General features: G+C 36.7%; 4 protein-coding genes across 4 annotated transcripts in view; 3 read left to right on the top strand and 1 right to left on the bottom strand.

Annotated features, from left to right (window-relative positions):
* Positions 1-11,773, bottom strand: part of LOC146460091 (uncharacterized) — an 11,988-nt gene extending 215 nt beyond the window's left edge. The window contains exons 1-2 of the mRNA XM_085088385.1: positions 11,705-11,773; positions 1-2,163 (exon numbers count right to left, since the gene is read on the bottom strand). The exon at positions 1-2,163 is cut by the window's left edge and continues 215 nt beyond it. Coding sequence (XP_084944511.1) covers positions 437-2,146 — 1,710 coding nt within the window. The 5' untranslated portion in view covers positions 2,147-2,163; positions 11,705-11,773 and the 3' untranslated portion in view covers positions 1-436. The remainder of the gene's footprint in view (positions 2,164-11,704) is intronic.
* Positions 1-11,790, top strand: part of LOC146460087 (uncharacterized) — a 103,487-nt gene that overhangs the window by 69,537 nt on the left and 22,160 nt on the right. The window lies entirely within an intron of this gene.
* The window catches only part of LOC146460089 (uncharacterized), a 104,082-nt gene that overhangs the window by 82,388 nt on the left and 9,904 nt on the right, over positions 1-11,790 (top strand). The gene's annotated exons all lie outside the window — the stretch shown is intronic.
* Positions 1-11,790, top strand: part of LOC146460090 (uncharacterized) — a 59,375-nt gene that overhangs the window by 37,681 nt on the left and 9,904 nt on the right. The gene's annotated exons all lie outside the window — the stretch shown is intronic.

Below are 11,790 nucleotides of genomic sequence, written 5' to 3'. Positions count from 1 at the left end.
GTTTTTCGCGCTCAGCTATTTTGCACAACCTCCCGACTATCCAGAAAGGGGCTGCTTGTAGTCTATTATCAAAAGTACAAAGAAAACAATACATTGATGTAATAAATTTTATATTTTTATATAATAGGAAGGCACAAGTGGATGACAAGAAAATAATACATTATTATTGATTTTATCTTACGTGATCTTTTTTCAGCGAAATGTTTAAGTTTGGAACAAACAACTGTTCTTAATAATTAAGTGACCATATTAGAGTGAAAGCCCATACAGCTGAATTCAACTGCATTTCTGCAGCTGGAGATTTCTTAATTTCTTTAACTTTTTATCATGAATTATCAAAGATGTAAACATTTCACGAACTATTTTGATTTATAGGATGCTTCACTGAACTCACTGTCATAAATGATAACATACATGTAACAAATCAAGTTCAAAGTTATTCACTGATCATATGATTCTCATAATGTTCAATAAGTAAAGCCTCACTACAAAGCTCTTCTTGACAAATCCAACAAATCTGTTTTGCAACGTCCCCTGTCTGGAGGTCCTGCAAAGAACAGGTTTGTGTTGTTAGGTTACCTTTAATACAATCGGAAGCACCCTTATGGGTCCTACCATGATTTCTTAAACTTTCCAAGTGGCTAAAACACTCGCCACACTGTTTGCATTCATAAGGCTTCTCTAAAGTATGGACTCTTTCATGTGTCCTTAGGTGCCCTGCTTGACTAAAACATTTGCCACACTGTTTGCATTCATAAGGCTTCTCTCCAGTATGGACTCTTTCATGTGTCTTTAGAGTTCCTGCTTCACTAAAACACTTGCCACACTGTTTGCATTCATAAGGCTTCTCTCCAGTATGGACTCTTTCATGTGTCCTTAGGTGCCCTGCTTGACTAAAACACTTGCCACACTGTTTGCATTCATAAGGCTTCTCTCCAGTATGGACTCTTTCATGTGTCTTTAGAGTTCGTGCTTCACTAAAACACTTGCCACACTGTTTGCATTCATAAGGCTTCTCTCCAGTATGGACTCTTTCATGTGTCCTTAAGTGGTGTGGGTAACTAAAGCACTTGCCACACTGTTTGCATTCATAACGCTTCTCTCCAGTATGGGCTCTTGCATGTGTCCTTAGGTGCCCTGCTTGACTAAAGCACTTGCCACACTGTTTGCATTTATAAGGCTTCTCTCCAGTATGGACTCTTTCATGTTTCTTTAGTGTTCCTGCTATACTAAAACACTTGCCACACTTTTTGCATTCATAAGGCTTCTCTCCAGTATGGACTCTTTCATGTGTCCTTAAGTGGTGTGGGTGACTAAAGCACTTGCCACACTGTTTGCATTCATAACGCTTCTCTCCAGTATGGGCTCTTTCGTGTGTCCTTAGGTGCCCTGCTTGACTAAAACACTTGCCACACTGTTTGCATTCATAAGGCTTCTCTCCAGTATGGACTCTTTCATGTTTCTTTAGTGTTCCTGCTCTACTAAAACACTTGCCACACTGTCTGCATTCATAAGGCTTCTCTACAGTATGGACTTTTTCATGATTCTTTAGAGTTCCTGCTTGACTAAAACACTTGCCACACTGTTTGCATTTATAAGGCTTCTCTCCAGTATGGACTCTTTCATGTGTCCTTAAGTGGTATGGGTGACTAAAGCACTTGCCACACTGTTTGCATTCATAACGCTTCTCTCCAGTATGGGCTCTTTCATGTGTCCTTAGGTGCCCTGCTTGACTAAAACACTTGCCACACTGTTTGCATTCATAAGGCTTCTCTCCAGTATGGACTCTTTCATGTTTCTTTAGTGTTCCTGCTAAACTAAAACACTTGCCACACTGTTTGCATTCATACGGCTTCTCTCCAGTATGGACTCTTTCGTGCATTCTTAGGTTCCCTGCTACACTAAAACACTTGCCACACTGTTTGCATTCATAAGGCTTCTCTCTAGTATGGAATCTTTCATGCCTTCTTAAATCTCCTGTATCACAAAAACACTTGCCACACTGTTTGCATTCATAACTCTTCTTCTCTGTGCAAGCCCTTTCATCATTCTTGAGACCTTCCAGACAGTCAGAACATTTGCCAGACAGTTTCCCTTTACATCTGTTTAGATGTCCTCTTTTGTGCTTTGTTGATCTTGGCATCATGTTCTTTCCTGTTTAATCTGTGAAACATAATAAAATGAACTTTCAGACAATTAAAAATAACTTGACATCTCATCAGTATTTATGTCAAAAAATGAACTCCTTCCTTGCTTTGAAGCAGTTGATGCAAACAATTAATTAGTTATTGTCAAACGTTTCACATTATATAGATCCCTTGTACATTTTTTATATTGTATTATTAATGCATTTACTCAAATACACGTATATACAAATTATAAGGAAAGAGGACACAGGACAGCAAAGGGAAATGATTGTTAAGGGCCGGGGTCCCCAATATGTTGCAAGGGTAAAACAGTGAGATCATGGAAATGACTCAATTTTCAGCTCTTTGACAGGCTTTTGGACACTAATTAATAACTATTTAGACAAATTATGAAAATTTTGGTTGATTGAGTACTTTTAAGTTTGACTAACCGGCATTATTACTTACTATTAATTGCTGTTGATTATTCCTTACTTTTCATAGCTTTCAAAGCACTACATCACTATACATCCCTCGATTACAAGTTCAAAGTCTGACTACAATAATAATTATTATTATCTATATTATAACCATTATAATATTTTGTCAGGAAGGAGCAAACAGATCAATTTCAGAATACCCATCCCACTTGCCATAGTATGAATCAACAGCTCCTGCAGCCATCAAAATTCAGCCAGTTTACTAAAATAGTTCTCTAACAGTCCTGTAAGACTAACACTCCTACACTACTGAAGGTCGAAAGTCAAAGAAAAATGGTATTTCTGACGATTGAGTCTGTGAATTAGGCAGAAACAAATATTTTCTTGGTACAAGATACAACAAGGCCTGGGGCTTACGCCCGAGCATCATGGGTAGTGATGCAGTGGTATATAAGAGGGAGTTTAGCCCACCTTGAGAATGAGTGATAGCCCAATCTCGTACCAAGAGTCTCAGGCTTTTTGGTCAGCGGGGCAACGCCGGGAAGACTCTCGGGACATCGAATTTTATTACTGTAGGATTTCTGCGGTAAAACAATGGAAACTGTTACGGAACAGCCAATCAAAAAAATTGAATTCTTTCGATGTCCCCAGAGTCTTCCCGGCGCTGCCCCGCTGACCAAAAAGCCTGAAGACTCTGGGTACAAGATTGGTGATAGCCTGGGTCGAGAGTAGCTGCCCAAGCGATTGTGGGAAGGGTTTTGGGGACGTTGGCTATCATTATTGCATTCAGCATCCCCTCAAACAATCCCACAATCGCTTGGGCAGTAAATAAACCCCTTCAGGCGACTGGTATGTCGGCTGATAATGTCCGCGGCTGAGAGATTGTCTGAAAAATGAACATTTGGCCAAGAAGCGAAGCTTCAAGGGCAAATGTGAAATTTTGAGGACAATCTCTCAGCCAAGGACATTATCAGCCGACATACCAGCAAGCCAGAAAGGGGTTTATTTATTTTATAACCCTCCCATTAATTTTTATATCACGCGAAAACTGCTCGTAAAAAAGCCAGTGCTGATCTGATGATGGATGCACCCCATTGACGTTAACAAGTACATTTGATTGGTTTACAGGGACTTTATTTTCACTGTGATCGGACCAAAACTTGACAAACTGACTCAGTTTGCGTAAGACTAAATCTGAAAGTCTACTTGTAACTTTCTACACCTTCAAAGACGTTGACAGCATGTTTTGTTGACATTTATGTACTTTCCGGAACAGCATTTGCGACCAGCTTTTCGCTGTAAACATGACTGGACATCTACAAAACGAGTTTGTTTTTCTTCCACGTAAAATAATAAAGATGAAAAGGTAAAACTCTTGAGCTGGCTTTTTTCCGCTGGCTTTGTTTCTTTTTAATGGAAATAATAGGAGGGCAAATATCGACGCAGGCAGGGGTTATTGCGTGATAACCATCCTGTGAATTTGCACCACGTGACATAAAGTAGCCAATAAAATCGCACAAAAATTGATAGGTGGGTTATAACATGTGATATCCCTCTAGATTTCAGAACCAACTGTTTGCCTTTGGCTGATGCTAAATTTATTTAAGTTTGAATATTTATTTTGTTTGAACTGTGAAGCCTCGTAGGATAGGCTGCTAACTGCTTAGGGTTTGGATCATGGTTCCTACCCAGATTTCCTGCCATATTTTTTCCCAAAGGGTTTTTTTCCAGCAGATTTTTTCTGGCCTCCGTCTACTGTAGTAATCTCTTTGTGAGCGTTTGCCCAGCTCTGTTGAACCCGTTTTGTTAAAGTTTAGATGTCAGTGTTGTATACCTTTTATTTAATACATAAGGTATTGATTGTGTATCAGGATCATATATGGTATACCATATACGAATGTATCTGATGCATGTATGTATCAGGTTGATTCTCTCGGCAGGCGTCCCAAAACAAACTTATTTGGTTTACACTAGAGTGTTATTTGTTGTGTAGACAAAATTTAAGGTATTCTTCCCTCAAAATAAAAGTTGTGGCAGAAATGCTTTCAAAATTTCTGTCATTGTTTAGCACAAAGTATCAAAAAAGAAATGCAAATAAAAAGAAGATAGGTCACCATCACTATGAAAGGGCTAGTTTTTGCAAACTTTGAGCTCATTTTACTGATGAAAACTGTGATACAGTCCAAAGCTACGTTTTGCTCTAATTTGTCAGACCTTGTGACAAGAATTAATTATTATTTAACAAGCAGTACTGACCCAAAACCTTTCTTGTGAGTGTGCATACTTGGTATTACTTTTTTGTACCCCAAGATGTAGGGAAGCTTTTATTTCTGGTAATGGCTCCCCGGGGCGGGGGGGGGGGGGGGGGGTTACTCTAGATGTCAAGTGGAGGGGATGATCAAAGGATTTTTGGGGGTTTGAAATTTTCGATTCTGGGTAGGAAAATTTGGTGGCTTGAAGTAAGTGGGATTATTTTAATATTCAAAACAATCTGAAGATTCGTGGTAGTGCCCACATATCCCAGCAGCGTAGTTCTGCGAATAAAGTACAACCAAACTTGTTTTGCTATCATTTTAAAATTGGGTGTCTTGAGTGTTGTTAGAATGACTACCAGATGTGGAAAAGTTTGTTTCAGATGGTATGATAAATAAACAAACACAAACATTTAATTTCTAACGTTCTTATTTTTTCATGTAATATAAGTTCATGGTTTCTGAAAATTTTTAAGGCCAGGAAATTCAACATGAGATTTTTTGGGGGTTAATTTTTTGGTCCAGGGATTTTTTTGGGTTCTGATTTTAGCCCCCATTTGATCATCCCTGTCACATGAAATCCAGAGTACCACCCCTGGCTCATTTTCTGCCATCAATGAATCTTTTCTTAAAAAAATTACTGCAAGAAATCATGTACAGTAAAAATGAATAATGCAACTGAATGGCACCTCCTTAAGTAAGATAACAATTTCCACAGACCTGCAGTTCTACAAAATTTCACTTCCTAATTAATCTCAAGTGCATAAGACTGTGACATTGATTGGTTGAACAAGCCGTACTAGGTTGCATTTTGTCTTAAGGGTACATTTGGTCGTCACACACTTCAACAGCAAGGCATACATGTATTCATATTGACCAGTTGGCAATTGCACATAGTAATAAGCTGCTTCTTTAAAGCAGCTTCGGCGTATCTTGCCTTTTGTATACTTAAATTATGACGACTGAAGGGCTGCAGTACTGTGGGAAAAGTGCAGTCTGTTTGGAACATTTAGCAAAAAATTTAACGCCTGCAGAACTTGAGTTTTCATTTTGAATGTTAGGTGGGATGATTATCCCAAAATCTAGCAATGCATAACATAAAATGTAGGTAGACCACTTTTAAAGGCGTTGGTATAAAGTGTCACATTTGGCTTGAAAGTGGGTGAAAGAAAGGGGAATTAAGTTTGTGATTTATGTATATTGTGTCTCTTTTGCTTGGCAGTGAATAAAGACAACAATTGGTTAGTGAGTATTTTGGTATTGTATATGTTACAGGTCAAATTTATTTGCAGGTTAAATGTATTTCAACCTAAATCATTTTTTTTTACCTAGGTTTATATTACAGATTAGGCCAAAGCAATGGCTTAAAGGACCCTAGTCAGCCTCCGCCATTTTCGATGCCATCGAAATCATTTATATTGCATGGTGAAGCAAAATCTTATTGCTTACTGTAAGTTGTGTTCCTGAAAATACGTTTCATTATCTTTAGTAGTTTCACAGTGATTTCGTTCATTTCAACATGCTCCGAATAAAATATAATAGCCAAACTCTCGCACATAAACAAAAACAAAGGTGTGGCTGTCTAGGGCCCTTTAAGGGTTAGGGTTTGGTTGGGGTTTTGGTGACCAACCATGACGGATACGAATACGGTTGGTGGAAAAAGGTAGGAGGAGTATAAAAAAAAAACTTAGTTTGATTTACAATTTCCCTAGGTTGAACAAAATGACCTAAAGTTTATTTTGACCTGTAACATATATATTAGCATTATATTTTATTAGGTGCTCTTTTGGTATACCGGTAATAGTAATAATATTAATAACAATAATAATATCAAAAATAATAATAACTTTATTTTAGCGTTAATCTTCTAGCTAGCCTATAATTGGCTTACTAATCAGGGACACTATCTTAATTAAAACATACAACAATCTCTAAAATTTCAACAGTAAAATCTTAGGCTACAATACACATATACAATAATAAAAAACATATCCAGTATTTAAAAAATAATAATATGATAATGGTATTTAAACAATAATAATTACAAAAGAGGGCCTCTATTGTGTATGTAAGTGGGTTAATTATGGCTACGTATTAGTGGGGAAGTGTTGAAATTTTGAGAATCCCTAGACAGGGTCCGAAATTACGCTTTCCTGGTCGCCAATGCGACTAAAAATCTTGCACTGGCGACCAGAATTTCACAACTGGTCGCCAGCGGGCAATCATTATACAAACAATAACTTTGATTTTCAGCCAAATCGATAAAAATAAAATTAAAAGCCGCCCGCCCATTGGTCACTTACTTTTTACCTTTCCACTGCTTTTGAAGTATAAAACCGATTTTCCTGTTATTATAAATCTATCACAACGTTTCACAGCTCGAGCAGTGTGAAGCTTCGCTGCCTTTTTTTTCAACGAGAAATGCTGCATGGTTGTGGCCTGGTGCGACAGAACGTGAAAGGAAAGATCATTTTGAACATAGAGCAAAGAACCAAACCGCAGTTTTTCAATCTGGTACATTTCTTCTCCAAAAGGTAGAGACAAGAGAAGGTATAAAGTTGACTTGAAACATTTGGCAGTCTTATGAAACTGCGTATATACCCGGCATTCGATTCATTCATCATGGTTTTTCAGTGGTAGGTGTATAAATCGCCATTGCGGCTCCAAATGCATTCTCTTCCTTCTGATTCTTAAAAGAAAAATTGGCGACCAGAATTTTCCATCTGGCAACCAAAAGTTTTGGTTTGTGTTTCACTGCGAAGGAAACATTTTATTGACACTTTTTGGCGACCACATTTTTCCATAGGCGACTAAAAAAAAAATTTCAGTCCCCACTTGACACCTGCCTAAAAAAGTTAATTTCAGACCCTGCTAGAGAGTGTGGATATGGATAATCTCTGGAACCTGCACATTTCTCCTAAGGCACATTTCTCTACAAAGGGTTCATTATGTACCATCATTTTCTAATCTCTAATCAAGATTATAATAAATTGACAATTTTCCAAAAGAGGTATCCACTGTGGGATAGGCTCGATTACCGGCCGCTGTTTGGGAAAATGGGAGCGGCGAGGGAGCGGCGGAAATCGAGCCTAATGTGGGACAACTAATCAGACTTTTGGACATAAACAAAAAGATAACTGGTACAGTAGTAAAATAAAGTCAAAGGAAGAAAGAAAAGTCAACTCCTGAATAACTTGAACCTTCAATGTAAATTGAAAAAGGTTTGAGTTATTGGGAGTTGAGAACAAACGACTGGAAAAAGGAAAAAACAGTGTCTTCTGAGTATTTATATTTATTTTTTTAATTTTTATTAACTCTAGAATACTACACTCTACTTACAATAGTAACAATACCAACTTAAGATACCAACCTAATTTATATATAAAAAAAATAATAATAATAACAATAATAATAGTAACAATATTGAATTAAATGCTACTACAGACGAAGTAAAGAGAAAAAGAGCTTTAAAATCCCTGGATTTTGGATCGAATTCTACTGAGTATTTCTATTCATGATAGTGTCACAAGAAGTAGAGTGAAAATGGAACAACATTTCCACATTATAAATCAGAATGTAATGCATTAAACATGAAACAAAACAAAGCAAGGACACAGGAGAAGACTTGGCACTGAGAACTTGAACTGGCACGTTTTGTTAAATATTATGTAATAAGACAAAGAATACAAAGGCTGCTTCAAAATAAACTCAATGTTTAGGACTGCAGTACTGTTTGTTTTGACCTATCACAGCTTGAAAAACATGGTTTGAGTTATCAAGGGTAAAATTATATAGAAACTGACCTCAAAGGAAAGGAAAATTGCTTCAAGTTAGCGGGAAGTTTGAGTTATCAAGAGTTTGAGTTCCGAGGGTAAAATTACAGTATGCGATGACGGAAATCCAGCGGAAGTCATTTTTGGTTTGAGTTAGCAAGGGTTTGAGTTATCGGGAGTTGACTGTATTGATCAATGTTAAATTAAATTAGTTGTCCCAGCAAAAGTTTTTGCACTGAGGTGATTCTGGTTATTGAAGCTAGATCAGAAAGTTAATTCTGTGTCTTTTCTTCCGATTCCAAGCTAAGTAGGCCACTTGATGCCTATGCCGTTTAAAGTGGCCTCCATTTTGCATTTTGTTTCCTTCCTGACAAATGCTGCTCAAAATCAAACGAGAAATAAAGGGATGCAGCTACATGTAAAAGAGCCAGGAGTAACTAATTGAATCAAAATCAAATGGTCAGTTAGACAAACTCAACAGAATGCCATCAAAACCAAAACTTTGTATCATATTGATTTAATTGGGTTTGAACTTTAATTGAACACAGTCTCAAAATAATTTGTCAGAAAAGCTTGATTTTCCAACAACAACTTTCGTAGTGTCAACATTGAAGCAAGAAAATATTAAATTCTATGCACAGAAAATAAATAGCAAGCAATTGAGGAATGCTGCTTGTCTGTCATGCACAAAGCAAGACTTTGCCAGTATTAGTAAATGATGACCACAAGTGGTTGAAATACTTATTAATTATATAAATGATGACCAAACAAATATTAAGCTTAACATATGCTTATTTATATGTGGATTCAGCGCGCTTTTGTAAGCAGTTAAAAGAAGCCCTGTATTCTGTAGTTTAGCGGCCAGGTATTTAAGGCTTGGAGGATTTAAATAGTTCAAAACTTAAAAATAAAAAAAAATTTAAAAAAAAATGAAAAAAGTTCAAAAATTAAAGTTCAACAATTAAGATGCTAATGTCTCCCACACACACTGCATTTTGCAGAATATTTTTCAAGATGTACAATCAAATGCGACGAAACTACTTGGACTGTCCAGTAATCGAACTTAAATTTGATCGAACAACTACATTCGATTGAGTTTGGCAATCGAGAACAATTGAATCAAGAAATTTGTGTAAGAGTTCGATTGCGTTTGATTTCCGAACCCAATCAAACTTAATCAAACATTCTAAACCATCACTCGATGTAGAGATTTTTTAAGTCATTTTAGCATGCAAGAACAACAAACAATTACGTGAAACCAACAATAGATTAAGGTTACTGAAACATCATTTTATGATCCAGTACTAACATTATTTTTACTGATTTTTAATTGAAAATATACCAACTGCCAAGTTCAACCATCGAGCCTAACTGAACTAAATCAAAGTTCGATTGCTCCGATTTTTCTCCGAGAGTTCTACTGCAAGGCGGCAAATAACTCAACAGGAAGGTGCCCATCACGTTGTCCGGTCAAACATGTTTTTGCTCGGACACTACCCACTTTTGGCCGGTCAAATTTTAACAGTCGTAACTCTTGTGACAGTGAACCCAGATTGCACAGTAATCCTTTTATAACTAATAAAACAACTGAATCCAAGTCGGTTTGGCAATTAAAATATTACCAGTTAATAGTTTAACTACTCTTTACTGCAGAAGCAGCCTCACATTCAATACATGGAACACTTACGCAAGATACAACCGCAATTGTCCGTTTTACTTTACATCTGGCAAAACAACTTATAATAAATATTACACTTGGGCAATCGCCTTATCATTTCTACAACTGAACTTTAAGTAAAATGTGCAGAATATATGAAAGCTGAAGGGTTCAATCGGTCTTTTAATTAATTTGAAAAAAGAAGCTAACTGAGATGTAAACATAAACAAGAAACACTTAACTTTAATCCATAAATTATCGTCTTACGGTTTCGAAATTCAGCAGCACTGTATGTAATTGTATTAAATGCATGGTGTCTTTTTCCAAGTACAATTGTTGCGCTCGCTGACTTTCTTCCATTTAGAATCCCTTTAAGACAACCTTATTCTTCTACTTTTATATGTTCCATTTTTGAGTTGCATTAAGTGATGAAAACACCAGAAAGCTTAGTAACCAAGCATGTTTTGCAGGGTCTGCCAGAAGTAACGTATCGTTTTTTCGCTTTTCGCACTTTGCAACAAATGCTACATGGAGTATTCTTGGTGCCACGAGATTAGTCTTCGTGAGGGTGCTTTCCAATCAAACAATCAATCACTTTATTTAAGAGTGAATCATGGTATCTAGACAAAGGTAAAACCCTCTACTAATTGGGAACACTTAAAGTAAATAAAATAACGGAAGACACGATGATTTGCAGTTGTGATAGGACTTGGTAACATCGTGGAAATTTGCGACTTCTGGGAATTTCTCAACCACTAATTTGCCTAGTTTTATATTCTTTATTTTTTCTTTCGATAAACATGAATGCTGTCCATCGTAATTAACAAATAGTTAAAAATTAAAAATAATTTCTCTGAACGAGTCAGTAAAGGACCAGACAAGATTTCCGGCAATCCAAGGGTTTGTCCAGTCAATACCAAATTTTGACCAGACATTGTTCGTAGACCGGTCGTTATTTGCAGTCCTGGACTGTTGAACTCTATCGAACCAAATAATATTTGTTCAATGAAGTTCGATTATTAGATTCGCTTCGAGTAGTTTTGTCAGGTATTAAAGCAGATAGGAAGCTTTACAAGGTACCATCAGCTGACCCTGATTGCCTGCTTAGTAAAATTATTCCAAATAAGCTAGAAAGAAACAAAGTATCATCTTAGAAACAGAACTGCCATCCGCCTGGAAATTAATTAATAGATTAACGAATGTGCTTGTGAATAGGTCTATTTTAAATCTAATCTTTCGTGTTTTACTACTTTTATTTTTACTAAGAAAGATATTTTTACTAATAAAGATATGTCTTTTTAAATCTTAGGAGGAATAAAGATGGCGGCCACGTCACAACCTCTATTAAATCCCTCATTTGTACGCTAAAATAGTCTTTGATCGTCTCTTTTGAGAAACGGTTTTTCACCCAAAGACCTCTAATTTTGCTGAAAAGACACTGAAAAGCTTATCTTACCTTGAATAAAAGAAATCTTGCCGCCTACTCCAACTCAAACCACAACAAGCTCACTCTTCGGAAGACACTGGAGAACGGGGCGGTTA

Source organism: Pavona decussata, unplaced genomic scaffold (assembly GCF_977016875.1).
Source record: "Pavona decussata unplaced genomic scaffold, jaPavDecu1.1 SCAFFOLD_214, whole genome shotgun sequence".
In the NCBI taxonomy this organism is placed as follows: Eukaryota; Metazoa; Cnidaria; class Anthozoa; order Scleractinia; family Agariciidae; genus Pavona; species Pavona decussata.
The sequence above is the reverse complement of the archived record's forward strand: the minus strand, read 5'-3'. Positions and strand labels throughout refer to the sequence as shown.